General features: G+C 41.4%; 1 protein-coding gene across 1 annotated transcript; it reads right to left on the bottom strand.

Annotated features, from left to right (window-relative positions):
- Positions 1-9,907: 9,907 nt before the first annotated feature.
- LOC111973180 (POU domain, class 3, transcription factor 2-like) lies at positions 9,908-13,490 on the bottom strand. The gene has a single exon (XM_024000448.3). The coding sequence runs from the start codon at positions 13,291-13,293 to the stop codon at positions 12,166-12,168; it is 1,128 nt and encodes a 375-aa protein (XP_023856216.1). The 5' UTR covers positions 13,294-13,490; the 3' UTR covers positions 9,908-12,165.
- Positions 13,491-16,794: the final 3,304 nt, after the last annotated feature.

Below are 16,794 nucleotides of genomic sequence, written 5' to 3'. Positions count from 1 at the left end.
ATACAGATATAGACATAGATACAGACACAGATACAGATACAGACACAGACACAGATATAGACACAGATACAGACACAGATATAGACACAGATACAGATATAGACATAGATACAGANAGATACAGACACAGATACAGATACAGATACAGATATAGATACAGATATAGACACAGACACAGATACAGATACAGGCACAGACACAGACACATATAAAGATACAGACACAGATACAGATATAGACACAGACACAGATACAGATATAGACATAGATACAGACACAGATACAGATACAGACACAGACACAGATACAGGCACAGACACAGACACATATAAAGATACAGACACAGATACAGATGCATGGCCACAGTAGAACACACAGAGACAGGACTCTCATCTGTTCGGTCGCAGCAGAGAATAGTAATGAATGAGTAGTGAAGTATTGGGTTCTCTTCAGGGCAGGTGTAGACGTTAGTATGGAAAAGATGATGATTGTAATGGTTATGATGGTGATGTTTATGATGATATGATGAAGATCCTCTGCAAACCTTATTAAGAAGTTTACTCTCCTGAAAGGCTAAAGTGCTCAGACCACATCTTACTACAAAACAGAGTCCTCTATATGGGGTAAAACGGTGTGAATTTACACAGTGATACATAAGCCTTTGTGTGTAGATGATGCATCAGTCTGTCACTGTCTGTGTCCCTATACCCTGTCTGCATGTTTCTTGCCTTCACTTATTAGAGCCATGTGAGAGACACAGCCTTATGGATTTACTGTAAGTCCTTGGTGTTTACCTTTTAAGCCAGTGAAAGCATATTATTTATGTATTTACATGTACATTATTTATTTTCTATTTATTTGTTTTCTAATGATTTGTTTTCTATTTGTTTTGTGTATTCATGTTTATTGATTCTGTTGGTTTACATTTGGAGGGGATGTTATAATGAGGCATTATTTGACACTATTAGTAATGCAGCTATTTATTTTCTTATATTTTTGTACTTTTGTTCTATTGCTGCCAATGAGGTGTTTGTTCAGATTCTCTCCTATTTGAATACGGTAAAGAGCGGAGTGTGAATGTACGTCTCTGTTGTGTGCAGTCCTCTTATTCTACTGGAACTGGGTTGCCATTGGTTTGTCAGAACTGTGTTATAATCTAAATCTCAACCTGAAGCAAACCTCTCTTAATGGTTGCCAGAATCGTGACATGTTCAAGTAATGTTTGATGAATGCTGAACTAACAATGCTGAACTGTTTGATGAATGCTGAACTTTGGTAGTTGGGTTTAGGCTTGAGTCTAAGGCTTGAGTCTAAACCCAACTACCAAATGACCTGTGAGTTTCATTGGGGCATGCTTATGTCCATTATCTAGTACACTGGCGTAGCAAACACACCCGCAGCTTTGTGGGTCCCCAATCCCCCCCCTGCAAATTATTATTTCTGGGGGTACTAATCTAACATATGGAATTGTTTTAAGATGATCATACCATGGATCATTATAAAAAATATTATTTGATAAAATATTGAATTTGGCCTTTTCTACCATAGCCCATTGAAACACATTAAATAACACCTTTATAAATGGCAAAAAATGACAGTAAAAATATAAATAATAAGGATTTGAAGTGTCTGTCCTACATCTAGGAGATATAAGAACGCTCTGGAAATATATATATATTTTATTTTCTTCACATATTTAACCCCTTATTTTTTGAGGCACAAAACTACCTTAATACTTCCATGCGTTTGTTTGGGTTACAGTCAGATGAGTGATGGTCCTAGAGCAAAACTGAGACACTGTCGTGTTCGTGAGAGTCTCCCCTTTCCATAGATTGGTCATAAGAGTTTGTAACCATTCGGAGGCTACAGAGGTTTTCGTGAGAAGACCGATTTTTAAGATGTTTCATGATCTGATAAAGATGGCTGTACCTCGGCCACCTTCCATTGCAGATGCGGAAGGCCGACATAGGCAGATGTGGTGGATTGAGACGTAGCCCATGCAGGAAACCTGATATCTATCTTAAACTGACACATTTTGATGGGGATGTTTTGATAATGTGACTTAGATTGATGCACGGGTCAGTCTGTATCATGGAAAGAGCAGGGGTTCTTAATGGTTTGTATGCTCAGTGTATGTCAACTCTGTCAGACACCATAAAAGGCATTTCATTTTTGCAACTATTGTCCAACAAGTGTTTAATTTCTAGAAAAAAATAAGGAAGGGAAGCGCTGCTAAGGTACACAATAGTACATTTTGGTAGACAGAAGGTGCTCTTTGGTAAAAGGGGTAAATTGGTCATCAAAAAGAAAGGAGGACCAAGGCACTCTTCATATAATTAATTAAAATGCCTTCATTTGTATGGCATGTTCAATGGAAACAAAGATTAAAAACTCTGACGCGTTTCGGCTGCATAGCCGTTTGTCAGGGAGTACAAAGATATGATAATACAATGTCATTTTTTGAACAGCATTTTCCAATCAACCCTGTTTTGAAGAGGGAGTGATTACATAATTCATTGGACAACAACTAGTAAGCAATACTATAACCATTAAAAAGTCCAATCAAAATGCAAATCAAGGCTAGAAGCATCAGAACCCCTAGAAAAGTGGTTCTAACCTTGAATATGAGCCATCTAATTTATAGTACACTAGGTGATCTTTTTAATGTGTATAGTATTGCTTACTGGGTGTTGTCCAATGAATTGTGTTACCACTCCCTCTGCAAATCAGGGTTGATTGGAAAATGCTGTTCAAAAGAGGACATTGTATTATCGTATCTTTGAAGTTTTGAATCTTTGTTTCCATTAAACATGCCATACAAATAAAGGTATTTTAATGAATTATATGAAAAGTGCCTTGGTCCTCTTATCTTTTTAGTGTTTAATGGCCTTGATTGTTTAATTCTAACATTAGATTATTCAAATATGTCATAYCAACCTCMAAACTGTTTTGTTTTATAGCACTACTAAATGCTTGGCTAATTTCATTAGCATTTTGGCATGTTTTTCTAGATTTAGAACATAAAACAACATTTATAAAGCAAATATTATCCCTTAGGTCCAGCACAGCAGATACATCAATTGTTTAAGCATATGTTGCAGAACAATGATACAAATATTCTTCCAGAATATTGATCAAATAATCATATTGACTACATCAATGACGGAGTTGACAGACCACTGACTGAGTTGAGAACAGATACTCAAAACAGACACATTTTTGTCTTTAGATATAAAAGCTCAATACAAACATTTGTAAAATATGGAAAATAATTTATTTGAAAATGCCCAATAAAAACACAACTATTCTATAAGATATTTCAACACTTTGACAGAGTTAACAATATTGTTTGTAGAGAACTTTACAGACCATGAGTGGTCCTGTTGCACTACATGTAATGAGGACATGAATAAGGGTAGAGCTGACCCTGCTCATTCCTGATTCATTTAGGATTTTAGACAAATCTGACTGAGTACACCAAATCTCYGTACACATCTTTTAGGAATCACAGTTCACAGTTTTAGGAATCACAGAGAAATATTATTTAAAGTCACAGAGGGCTATTGAAAGAAACTACATAAGATCATTTTYCAGTTATTATCCATTATTGCCATTTTTTATTTTAACCACTTTTTTGGAATGTTTGAAATTTGAAGAATTTGCTCCGGACAAGGGCATTTCCAGGCATAGTCCTCATGGAAATTAACAATATTGAAAGTATTTTGAAAATTCCCTAAACAAATATTTTCCCTTGCAAAATTCCCCTCAATGTACACTCTAAGCTCAAATAATGCAGTAAAAACTTTTATTTTTCAACTGCTAGCTTTTTAATAAACCTTTTTTTTTTAAATAACATTTTTTACCACCTTTTTCTCCCCAATTTCATGATTCCAAACTTGTCTCATCACTGCAACTCCCCAACGGGCTCAGGACAGGCGAAGGTCTGAAACATGACCTGCCAAGCCACGTTTCTTAACACCCGCTCGCTTAACCCGGAAGCCAGCTACCCCAATGAGTCGAAGGAAACACCAAATCACCCTGCAGGTGCCCGGCACACCACAAGGAGTCAATAAATGAGCCAAGTAAGGCTCCCCCAGCCAAACCCTCCTCTATCCCGGACCACGCTGGGCCAATTGTGTGCCCCCGTATGGGACTCCCGGTCACGGCTGGTTGCGGCACAGCCTGGGATCAAACCCCAGGCTTTGGTGACACCGCAACACTGCAGTGCCTTAGACTGCTGCGCMWCTCGGAAAGCCCCTACAGATAACTCTTAAGGTAGAAGTTGCCCATAGGCATAGATCTAGGATCACCTTGCCTCTTCTCCAATTCTAACCTTAACCATGAGGGATGGGAACACAACCTTGACAGTGTCTATGGGCAGCTTTGTCCTTCTCCATTCTAGATAGTCAAGGTAAGGGGTCAGAGTTCAGCTCTATTGTGTCACTTCCTTGACGAGATCTGTGCTATTAGACCACTAGAGCCATATAGACAGGTTGCCTGATTCTGAATGGTCARATAGCTACTGTAGCAACAATGACAAGAAGCTGCCATGTGGGCAATCGTAGGCAGATTGTTTCAGATAGTTGTATCTTGTTCTTGATACCATGTCTTGTTTTGAGGTGTTTTGACTTATGTCACATCTAAGCTAATATGGCTCAATTTTGCTAAGTAGCTAACCAACAACTGTAACAATATATTTGATAAACAACAAGTGCTTATTGTGCAAATGTATGTTTTCAATAAACATTTGGAGACTAAATATAGTTTACATGTTGTCAATAATCCTTTGGAGTTGACAGTTGTTTTGCCCCAGAGTTGCACCCTCATCGGTTTTGTTGCTTAACAACCCAGCCATCTATTACATAGTCAGTCTGTGTTGTGTGCTTAAACCAATGATGTATATATACCCTGGATTGCTGATGCTATGTATTGGCCATTGAGAGGCTTTAAAGACACTGGTCGGCCATATTGGTACTCCCCAGTAGAAGCAGTCCTCCATAGGAGTGAATTAAATTCTACAATATTTCAATTAAATGTTTGAAGGACAAAATTGCATGTATTTAAGTATTTTGATGTTGTAGTGGGGACAGTAACATTAGTAATCTCTACAAATGATAATTTAATGAATATGTTTTATGTATTTTTTTATCTAACATTTTTATGTTTAGCTCACATAATATAATGTAAAAGTATGCATCAAGGTGTCTTTAATAGAATAGATGTGGCAAAAACAAATGACATTAAGAAATGCATTTCTAGCTCCCAAAATATTTTTACAACGGTAGGGGAGTGCCAAGATGAAGGCAGGGTGGTGTCAACACAGTCATCTTGTGTATTTTAGTGTTCTAGTGTATATATAGATCATTGGCTGAAACACTTGTACCCAGMCTGTATACTGGGTAATGTAATAGGTGAGCGAGAAATAAAAACAAAACATGTACATGAGCTACAATAAAAACTCTGTAACATAATAGATAATAACTTCCTATGAACGTATGATAACTAGAGGTGGGTGGCTGTGTGAAAATCTGTTATTCATAATATTTCATAAAAAACAGCTGTGAAAATTTTACCCTGTTTTTGTTTTTATTGTGTTTTACGTCTGTGTGGCATCATATATAGGATTGCTTACTCTCCCTGAGTGTCTATCGGTACCGTACTGTCTGACTTTCGTTATCTCTGTCTCTCTGTCAATCTATCTCTCTCTCTGTCTCTGTATCTCTGTCAATCCCTCTGTATCTCTCTCTCTCTCTCTCTCTCTCTCTCTATTTCTCTGTATCTCGCTCTCTCTCTATTTCTCTGTATCTCGCTCTCTCTCTATCTCTCTCTGTCTCTGTATCTCTGTCTCTCTGTCTATCTGTCTCTCTGTCTCTGTCTCTCTCACTCTCTCTGGATCTCTGTCTCTCTCTCTGTCAATCTCTCTCTCTCTCTGTCTCTGTCAATCTCTCTCTCTGTCTCTCTGTCTATCTCTATCTCTATCTCTGTCTCTCTGTCTCTGTATCTCTGTCTCCCTTGTAAGACTCTCTCATCCTTCTCTGCTCTCTGTCAGTCTCTTCTCCCCGTCTCTCTGTATCTGTCCTCTCTGTCAATCTTCTCTCTCTTCTCTCTCATCTCTCTCTCTCTCCTCTCTCTCTCTCTCTCCTCTCTCTCTCTCTCTCTCTCTCTCTCTCTCTTCTCTCTCTCCTCTCTCTCTCTCTCTCTCTCTCTCTCTGTTCTCTCTTTCTATCTCTGTCCTCTTTATCGCTGTTTCCCTCTCTCTGTCTCTGTCTCTCTGTCAATCTCTGTCTCTGTATCTCTGTCTTCTCTGTCTCTGTACTCTGTCTCTTCTGTCATTAATGTTCTCTGTCAATCTCTATCTCTCTCTCGCTCTCTGTCTCTGCATCTCACTCTCTCTGTGTCTCTCTGTGTCTCTCTGTCACTCTGTCAATCTCTCTCTCTCTCCTCTCTTCCTCTCTCTCTCTCTGTTGGTATCTGTCTCTCTCTTTCTCTCTCTGTCTCTGTCTTCTGTCTCTTCTGTAATCTCTCTCTCTGCTCTCTGTATTCTGTATCTCTCAATCAGCATCTAGGGGATCAACATCGTACAACTCCATAGGTCCCGTAGACATCATCTTATAATCACTTAAGTTTTATCTATTCAATGTGTGTTATCACCACACACACATCTGTCTCTGTCCCTCTCAATGTGCTAAGACAATACTAAGCCAACGAACATAAGAGAGGATTAGTCTTTTTTGCTCTTTTGTTTGTGTCTGTTTGTGTGTGTGAGGGATGGAGGGTGCAAGAGAGAGGGTAAGACAGAGCAGGGGATATGGAAAACAGAGCAGGAGATAATGAAAGAGAGAGCAGGGATATGATAAGCAGAGCAGGGGATAATGGAAAGACAGAGCGGGGATAATGGAAGACAGAGCATGGGATAATGGAGACAGAGCAGTGATAATGGAAAGACAGAGCAGTGATAATGAAAAGCAGAGCAGTGGATAATGGAAAACAGACAGAGCAGGGGATAATGGAAAGACATAGCATGGATAATGGAAAGACAGAGCAGGGGATAATGGAAGAGCAGAGCAGGGGATAATGGAAAGACAGAGCAGGGATAATGGAAAGACAGAGCAGGGGTTAATGAAAGACAGAGCAGCGGGTTATGAAAGACAGAGCAGTGGATAATGGAAGAAGACGGGATTGAAAGCAGAGCAGGAGTATAATGGAAGACAGAGCAGGGGAATAATGGAAAATAGACAGAAAACAGACAAACAAAAAAAGAAAGCCAAAGAATATAGCGCTGGAAAATAAGATTTGGAGGATTTGGGCTCATTTTCAGTCTGTAGCCATATTGTGTTGAAATCCATTGAGGGTCTCTCCACATAGATGTGGGTAGCCTCTCCTCTCATGTCTCGCCTCACTTTTGGAATGGGAAATCCAGTTCATACAATGGATTGGGGCAGAATCCCTAATTACTCTAAAGGCCCCGTGAGTGAGATGGAATTCTCCACTGCTGGAGCCAGCGGCAGAGGACTCGAGTGGTGTAAGTGTTTTGTGTGTGTGCAAGTGTGTGATGTGTGGCACGTGCCTAGGAGCACACACGTATGTGTGGTGGTGGGGGACGGACGTGCTTCTGTGTATGTGTGTGCCGGAGGAGCGAACGTGCCTGTGTGTGTGTGTGGTGTTGTGTGTGTGGTGTGTGTGTGTGGTGTGTGTGTGTGTGTGTGGTGTGTGTGTGTTGTGTGTTGTGTGTGTGTGTGTGTGTGTGTGTTGTGTGTGTTGTGTGTGTGCGCAAGCGATGCGTGTGTGTGTGTGTGTTGTGTGTGTGTGTGTGTGGTGTGTGTGTGTGTGTGTGTGTGTGTGTGTGTGTGTGTGTGTGTGTGTGTGTGTGTGTGTGTGTGTGTGTGTGTGTGTGTGTTGTTGTGTGTGTGTGTGTGATATGAATAATGCGAGGATGCCTGTAGGAGCGTGAGGGCCTGGAGCAGGGCAGATGTCGCCTGCTGATATGCAGAATCCAGGCAGCAGGCTCCTCCAGAGAGATGGGTTTATACACACACACACTCTCTCTTCTCTTCATTTTCCTGCTCTCCACAAACACATTCACACTCCATCTCTTTTCTCAATGTTTTTTTTCCTCTAATGTCTCTTCTCCTTTAAAACACACACACAAGCACACTTCTCTTTTCTCTTTTCACTCTTCTCTCTCTCTCTCTCTCTCTCTCTCTTTTCTCTTTCTCTCTCTCTCTCTCTCTCTCTCTCTCTCTCTCTCTCTCTCTCTCTCTCGTGAACACATGCATACAAACAGTAGAGCCATATCCTTCACATTTTAAAAACTGTATATTTGTTCATTTATTGTGCTATGTGTGGACATACATTTCCTATTGCCAATATCTAGGATATTGGGTTCCCGAGTGGCACAGYGGTCTAAGGCACTGCATCTCAGTGCAAGAGGCGTCACTATAGTACCTGGTTCGAATCCAGGCTGTATCACATCCGGCCGTGATTGGGAGTCCCATAGGGAGGCGCACAATTGGCCCAGCGTCGTCCGGGTTTGGCCGGTGTAGGCCGTCATTGTAAATAAGAATTTGTTCTTATTAACTGACTTGCCTAGTTAAATTAAGGTTAAATAAAAATATATATATATATTCTTATCCTATGAGGGCATGCTCTCTCTCTCTCTCTCTCTCTCTCTCTCTTTCTCTCAACTGCAGAACTCCAGACTTTTACAAGGAAATAAAAAGAGGGGCGAGTCAGAAGGTGAGATCATCTATCACAGAGATGTACTTGCTCAGTGATAAAAAGAAGAACCCCAACCTAGAACCCCAACCTAGAGCAGCACACAGTACAGTCCACTAGATGGCACTGTGAGACTGCTTCAGAGATTGACAGAGCAGCACCCCACTGTGTTTTGCTCAGAGGCAGTAGGACCATTGACAGTAAAAGGATAGGACACCCTGAAGCAGTAAAGGAATCAGGAATGTTTTCGACGAGAAAAACTCCTTTACAACTAATAACTWGCCTACATCACACCACAAAATAATAATATGCGCATAAGCTGACCATATAGCCTTCTCAAAATGTGGAATGATATTTAATGCATAAGCCCAAATATTAAAATGTGACTGGGGAAATCCCACCGACGGTCAGAGTAAACTTGTATAGTCACTTATAATTAATTTATACTTTTCCCCCAAAATGTAATAGTCTGTATTTATTTTACCTTTATTTGACTAGGCAAGTCTTCTTGAAAGTAAAAGTTACAGAAAGTGATACCTTACCAACCACAATATTCAATAACGCATTAATGTATTGGTTGTCGAGTATGACATTTTTATCGGCTGAATGTGAGAATAATAGGGGTCTACGTTCTAACATGTGTGTAGGCTATCCGACCGTCTGTTGAGCCCTGGTCACAAAAGTTTGGTTCCTTTGTCTACATTATGTAATAGCGTATTGTTTTTCTGAAATCTAATAACATTTCAGGTAAGCTATTTGGATATTTCTTTAAATATTTTAATAATCWATTTTACATAAAGACCAATATTTCGTCTAAAAGCGAATTGTTTTTATAATTGTCGCAATTGTTTAATGTGTAGGCCTACATCTGTGCAACATGAGAAAAACGGTGACTGGAATTGTGGAGACAGAAATTACGCTAAAAAACAATGTTATTCTTAGTATAGGCCTATATGTTATTGACTGGCTACTTCTGTAATGACACGATTTATTTTCACAAGACAATGTGTGCAAATCAGCGATAATATACAGTTATCGGAAACCGCTCAAGGACATTTTGTGCAACCTAGACAGATTTATAAAATCCATAGTTGTAATGCAGGCTCGCGCGGCCAAGACTATTGGTACAGCGTTGTGCGTGACAGTAGTGATCCATTCGTCAAGCTAAAAGAACATGAGAAGAATACAAAAGGATTATAAAAAAAACAAATACATTTTAATGACAAAAAAACATAATATAGAAATTGTGCAATTATTGATTTCTTTTCCCCATTCATTTGATCAGTCACAGGGTTGGGGTCAATTCAGAATGCTTAGATAAACTCAAATCCAATACAGCATTTTGAGTTTGAATTTGAATGGTCAAGAAAAATAATAATTTACATTTGAATGACAGGAAAAACAATTCAAACAAATTTAATTTCAGCTATTCTTAAATGTATTAAATGTATTAAATGTGCAGGCCTACTCAATTTGAATTTTCCCAGGGAGCCTTTTCAATTAGGCTTACAATTCATACGCATAGGCGTTAGATGAGTCAGATGCCAATAAATAGGCTAAGCCTATAGGCTACATTTTCCATGCAATGATGAGTGAAATAGTTGTTTTGTATATCAGTGCCACTAGGCCAGGTGAGTATAAGTGATATTGATAGCTATTTGTCACATTATCTCACTGAAGTGCCTTAGTCTACATAATATAAGTTGATGTTATGCCTATACTTTGAGGTAAATAACGAGAATATGTAATGCTATTCAAACCAATTTGGTTCACAAGTATTAGCTATACAAATTATCTAATTTATGTCAGTGTGTTGAGAATTTCCCATTAATTTAATTATATTTCCTGTCATTCCATTTCAAATTCGGAATCAGCCTCCTCCTGATTCCATTCAATTTTTAATCGAAATTCTTGAAATAATGAACCAATTTTGACTCCAGGAATTGCCAAAGTTGACCCCAACCCTGCAGCTGTCAGATGTATATCACGAGTTGAGCGGCACAAGAGCACGTGCACGTACGTGTTTGTGCTTTGGCACTGGTCTGACAAGAGAAAATTCAACAAACAAACATACAAAGCGATACAAAAACAAATGTAAGTTACATCCCACGAACAATTCTTCTTGGTGAATTAATCATTGTCTAGATTAATTGGAGCCACTGAAGACAGAGCTGGTACAGATATATTCCGTTATTATCTTCTTACGAAACGAAGGCAGAGGGCAGGCTTCAGTGATATGGTATGGTCCTTACAGTCTCTCGGTCTTTCTGATCACAGGATTTTGGAAACACAAATAAATATACAAACACAACACATAGGCTACTGTAAACAGGCGCGCAGAAATGTACACATGATGGACACGACATGAGGTGTCAAGAGAAAATTAAATTAATTTTGACTTCATACATGGTGTGTGCCTCGCAAGGTATGCACAATACACAATTATTATTACTGTATTATTATTATTATTATTATTATTATTATGTAGGCCTATTTTATGATATATTAAAAATTATGGATACTTTAATTTTGGGGATATTTATTTATTTATTATTGGGATACAATCTGACCACATTATAGACTATAACTGACACATTGTGCCTTGGTAAATATGTTGTCTACAGTACAGGATATGCTGTGTTTACTATTGTATGGTAATTAACAAACTGCAATTCAAATATAGTTAGTAAAACTGAAACTAATCATGACATGTTGAATTGAAATGAACTTGATTCAATATATCTCAAAATACATGTCAATATATCCCATGTCCCCATGTGTCCATGCAGGCATACGTTATGACCCTGTTCTATGTAAATAAACATTAGCCTATAGCCTATAGGCCTATGCTTTGCCTTTGTCATAGAAACATGACTAATAATGTTTATTATAATAATACCTACCATGATAATAACAATAGGCCTAATAATAATATGCTGGTGATAGTATTGGCTTTTATTTAATGGTGCAGCAGGTGTATTGAGCTTCGACCGTGTTAAACCCCTGTTGCTTTTGTTATTAAGGAAAGATGGCGTTTATTTACCGACTGTCGGCTGCGATCTCTATGCCTGTTTCCCGCGGGTAGGTTCGTGCACACAGCCTATACTGTCTTTATTTTTACACATTACGACATATTGGCGCCTTGACTATAAAATCGATTTGATGTCAATGATATTGAACCTTTTTTGGTTAGCACACACCAACCACGGTCCATGTAGCCAGAAATTGCGTGTCGCATCTCCACTGCATGAAAACTCCCCATAGCTCTCGATTTCTGTGTGTCTGGGGTGTAGTGCTCGAGTTCTTACACTCGGTATCCCCACTGTGTTCCATATAGGTCCAACATTAGCACTGGGCTGGCTACGGTCCAATGCTAACTGGTCAGGCACAGAGAAACACAGGGGGACATTCATATCCTTTAGGGGTCCATGTGTTATAACGGGTYTAAGGTCATTGTACCGGGGTTTGAGCGCCGTGGTGAGGTGGTGTGTCCCCATACATGTCCTCCGTTCCCGGTAACTGTCCTCCAATGGGCGTCATCCTCTTCTCCTTCTGCCGCCTGTTACAAAACCAAACCCTCACCACCTCCTTCTCCAGCTGCAGGCTGTCCGCTATGGAGGTGATCTCCGCGCCGCCTGGTTTGGGACTTTTGAGAAAATGGCTCTCCAAAGCCCCCTTTATGCCCACCTCGATGGAGGTCCTCTTTTTCCTCTTCCTCCCCTGCGCCGCGATCTTATCCAGGCTGGTGGGGCTCCCCGAGGTGGAATCCGCCTCCTCCAGCCATTTGTTAAGCAGTGGTTTGAGTTTACACATGTTTTTGAAGCTCAGCTGAAGCGCCTCGAATCTGCAGATAGTGGTTTGAGAAAATACATTTCCATAAAGGGTCCCCAGCGCCAGCCCCACGTCAGCTTGGGTAAAGCCCAGTTTGATGCGCCGCTGCTTGAACTGCTTGGCAAACTGCTCCAGGTCGTCCGAGGTCGGCGTGTCCTCGTCCGAGTTTTCCGGGTGTCCCCCGTGCTGGTGGTGCGAGAGGGACGACTGTACCCCGCCTCCATGCTCGCTCAGATGTGGGCTGTGGCTGTGGTGGTCTTCCTCCTGCAGGGAGTGGTGGTGCATCTGCTCTGGTCCTCCCAGGCCGAACCCAGACTGGGAGTACACCAGGCTCTGGCCATCAGATGTAGCCATACCGGGAATGTGCGTGGAGGCCGTGCTTGTTCGCCATGCCCTGGCGTCGTGATGTGCCTGGTGCGCTAGGTGAGGGTGTCGCTGTTGCTGTTGCTGCAGACTGGCGGAATTCTGGAGCTCCTCTCGGTCGCTTTGCAGAATGGGCTTCACGTCCTGCTCTCCGAGGAGACTCGACGGCCACGGAGCCCCGTCCCCGTGCGACAGAGCCGTGATCCACTGGTGAGCGTGGCTAAGCGGATGACCGCTGCCCGGTAGAGTGTAGTCGTTCTGGAGCARGGTGTGCGCGTCCCTGTACACCGCTGCCTGCTGCATGCTCCCGGACTCCGAGTGCTGCCGCGGCGCGCTGCTGGCGGTAGTCAGGACACTGTAGTGGTTGGACGCTGCGGTCGCCATAACTCTCGGAGCCGGAGTGATAGCTCTGTCGTTAAAGGAGCTGCCTTTGACAGTTACTATTTTCCGCCACCGGGCAGCTAGCTAGGTTTTGCTCTCGATCTCCCGGGCGCGGTGCCAAGGGGACGTAGAGGCGCACACCTGAGGTCCGCCTCGCTCAGCTCTTTATTGGCCAAGAACGGTTGACAGATGTTGTTACCCCTGACAGCACCCCGCTCATTGGTCACGGGAGATTCTATAGAAGCCCCTATCACTCTCCCCAACAATACTGGCAGTCCCGCTGCAGACTAACAGAGCAGAGTGAAAAGCTGGTGTTGACTGAGAAAGAGTGGATAGCCTCTTAGGCCTATTTCAGTGGAAAAAACTAGTCAATAAACATTTATTCGATTGAGGTAATTTATTCTGAATAGTATTGATCTATTTATGAGAAACATCCACAAACTCGATGCATACAATGCATACATGCATTAGAGCCATGGCCTAGGCCTATGTCATTTGTGCGAATGTTTATTATTTTTTTGTTCAAATATATTCATATTCACCAGGCTATAATCTTTTCACCTTGAAATTAATACAAAAAAAAATGTCTTTATAGTGTTACATTTTGAGAAAACCATTGTTTTGTGTATATTTATGGTGGCTTGCGCTCAGAGCAGTGGGATATTAACTGTCACGGCCCCTCCAGCTGCCTCTCTCCTCGCGACGCTGTCCAAAGAGAAGGGGCGCATTTTTCCCTGGCCTCTGCCCCGTTGCCATAGCGAGCGCAGTGAATGGAACAACAACGCCCACGTCACAGCTGCATTCGCCTCTTCTTTTCGTTCCATTCCAAAGGACCCATTCGAGCGGCTCGCTCTGCCGACGGGACAAATAAAAGGAGGCAAGCGAAAAGGGCACATCGGGGCCAAGGAGCGAGGGGTGAATGAATAGCCTCTCTAACCCACTCGCTCGCCCACGGTGTCCCTATCTTCCGTGCCTGTTTGGTAAACTTCGGAATTCATGCGCCCACATTGGCACGCGGGCGTTTTGTGGTGGGAATACATTTCAAAGTAGGCCTACCAATAGGCTGCACACCCCAAACACAGTAGCCTATTAGTTCAATAAGATGAAAACGAATAATTACAAAGAATGAAAGGCAAACACCTGTGCTCCATAGTTTTCATGAACACAAGGGGGTAGTGTAGTTTATACAGGGGTTCCCAAACTTTTTCACTCGGGCCTCCCCTTCCAGCATTGGGGAACATCTCGTGCCCCCCCTCCCCRGGTTTAAAGCTTATTTTCTTTAAATTCTATACATTTTGCCATGTCTAATGTGTATTCATGTGATATTTCAGTGACAAAAAAATTACAACAATATGGGCTAAAAAACATAAATAAAAATTAACTTATCTGACATGGACTAGTTGATCTGGACATTTCTGACAAGTTATAAATATCTCTAAATATATAAGCATACAATGACTGACATGACAAGAGGAAGTGATGATGCACTACCCAATTTAGAAATTGCACCTTGTGCATTCTACTATTACAACTTTCAAGAGTAAGTTTAAAGCCGGACTGAGTACCTGAAATKTAAAAAACGAACCCGTGCCGACTCCTCGTGCCACCCCACAGTTTGAGAACCACTGGTCTAGAACACAGTATGGATTTGCTTTGTGATAGTAGGACTAATAATACATATAGTTTGTATTCATAACATGAGAGAGAAGCACAATAATGTTCGATATCATGGGACACTTGCAATAAACTCTATCTGTTGGCTATAGGTGCCATCTATATCAATAACAGGGGCGACAGGTAGCCTAGAGCGTTGGGCCAGTAACTAAAAGGTTGCTGGATCGAATCCCAGAGCTGACAAGGTAAAAATCTGTCATTCTGAACAAGGAAGTTAACCTACTGTTCCCCGGTAGGCCGTCATTGTAAATGAGAATTTGTTCTTAACTGACTTTAAATAAAGGTTAAATAAATATAAAAAAAACAGCAAATATTGAAATATAGCCTACCATTGTTTATGAGGGGGGGACTTCAAAATATGAAATTGCTTAGAAGTTACTTTCCACCCAAAACCAATTCTTTGGAGGGATGTTAATTATTATTAGGCMTATATTTTGTTCAATGTTTTCAACCTCCAAGAAAAAGAACCAGAGGGGAATCAGGAAGATGGTGCAAGAAACTGGATATGCCTACTATAAAAACACTCTTAAGGAATTGTATTCCCTCGTTTATATGCCTATTACAGATACATCATTGACAGGGCTATTTGCATGTGAAAAGTTTACATGCAACTTTAGGATACTTTTTAGATTAAGTTACTTATTTACCATAGCATAAATAATTGGTTAAAAGTCGTGCACTTTTTCATATATGTATAATAGATAAATCAATGGATAAAGAATCAAATAAAGTAGCAGGTCTAGGGATCAGTCTATCCTATACTGAATCACCAGGATTGAAAGAACATTTGTGATGATTAGGTTGTAATTCCGAGAATTACCGAACGTGCCACCAGGGCCTCCAACAGTCGTGTGCAGAGAGAAGCAAAACATATTACCCTAATGGTGTAATATGCAAACTACTGGCCGCCCAATTACAAGACTTAATAACGCATAAATGATGTGAGTCCTGTTCTTAGGAAGGACAGACTCTGTGTTAATTCAGTCAAAGGACTGGAGCGACTGTCAACACAAGCCAGTTAGATAGGCTCTGTCTCTCTGTTTCAGGAGCCTCAGTCAACTCTGTATTCAAAACACTGAGAGTTAATGACAGAGAATCTGAGCGTTAAATTAACAGTAATTATATGGCCTGCATGCTGTAAAGATTCAATTTCTCCAACTATAATGGGCTAAGTGTCCCCATGTGCAGTGAGCTTCTGCTTTATGATATTTATAATACAGAAACACACTCAGCACGCAATTGTGTGTGTGTGTGTATACCGGGGTGACCACAGCATGGCCCTCCCCCTGTGGGAACCCTAAAGCAGGGGTGAGTGAGGCTGGGGGGTTCCTTTATGCTGCCGGACTCAGAGAGATAATGGCCATTCCTCCACAGCTGGCCCACACAATCAAAGAGAGACTGGCTCTGAGGATTCCAGCTTTAACCAGGCCTTTGTGTCAACTAATTACATCTGAATGCAAGACCCCAAGAACCCACCTCCCCCCATCTCAACCTGTGCAGAATACCCCAAACAACCCTTCAGATAGAGCAAGAGAAACACACACACACACACACACACACACACACACCACTACCCCACCAGTCACCACCACACACACACACACACACACACACACACACACACACACACACACACACACACCACACACCACACACACACACACACACACACACAACACACACACACACACACACACACACACACACAACACACACACACACACCACACACACACACCACAACAACCAACCACATCATATCTCACCCACTCCCATCCAATGCAGATTTACCTACGCTATGCCCATCTCCATTGACAAGTGAAGATTGTCC

The sequence above is a fragment of the Salvelinus sp. IW2-2015 genome, linkage group LG14 (genome assembly GCF_002910315.2).
Source record: "Salvelinus sp. IW2-2015 linkage group LG14, ASM291031v2, whole genome shotgun sequence".
NCBI classification, from domain to species: Eukaryota; Metazoa; Chordata; class Actinopteri; order Salmoniformes; family Salmonidae; genus Salvelinus; species Salvelinus sp. IW2-2015.
This window is presented reverse-complemented; position numbering and strand designations above follow the sequence as displayed.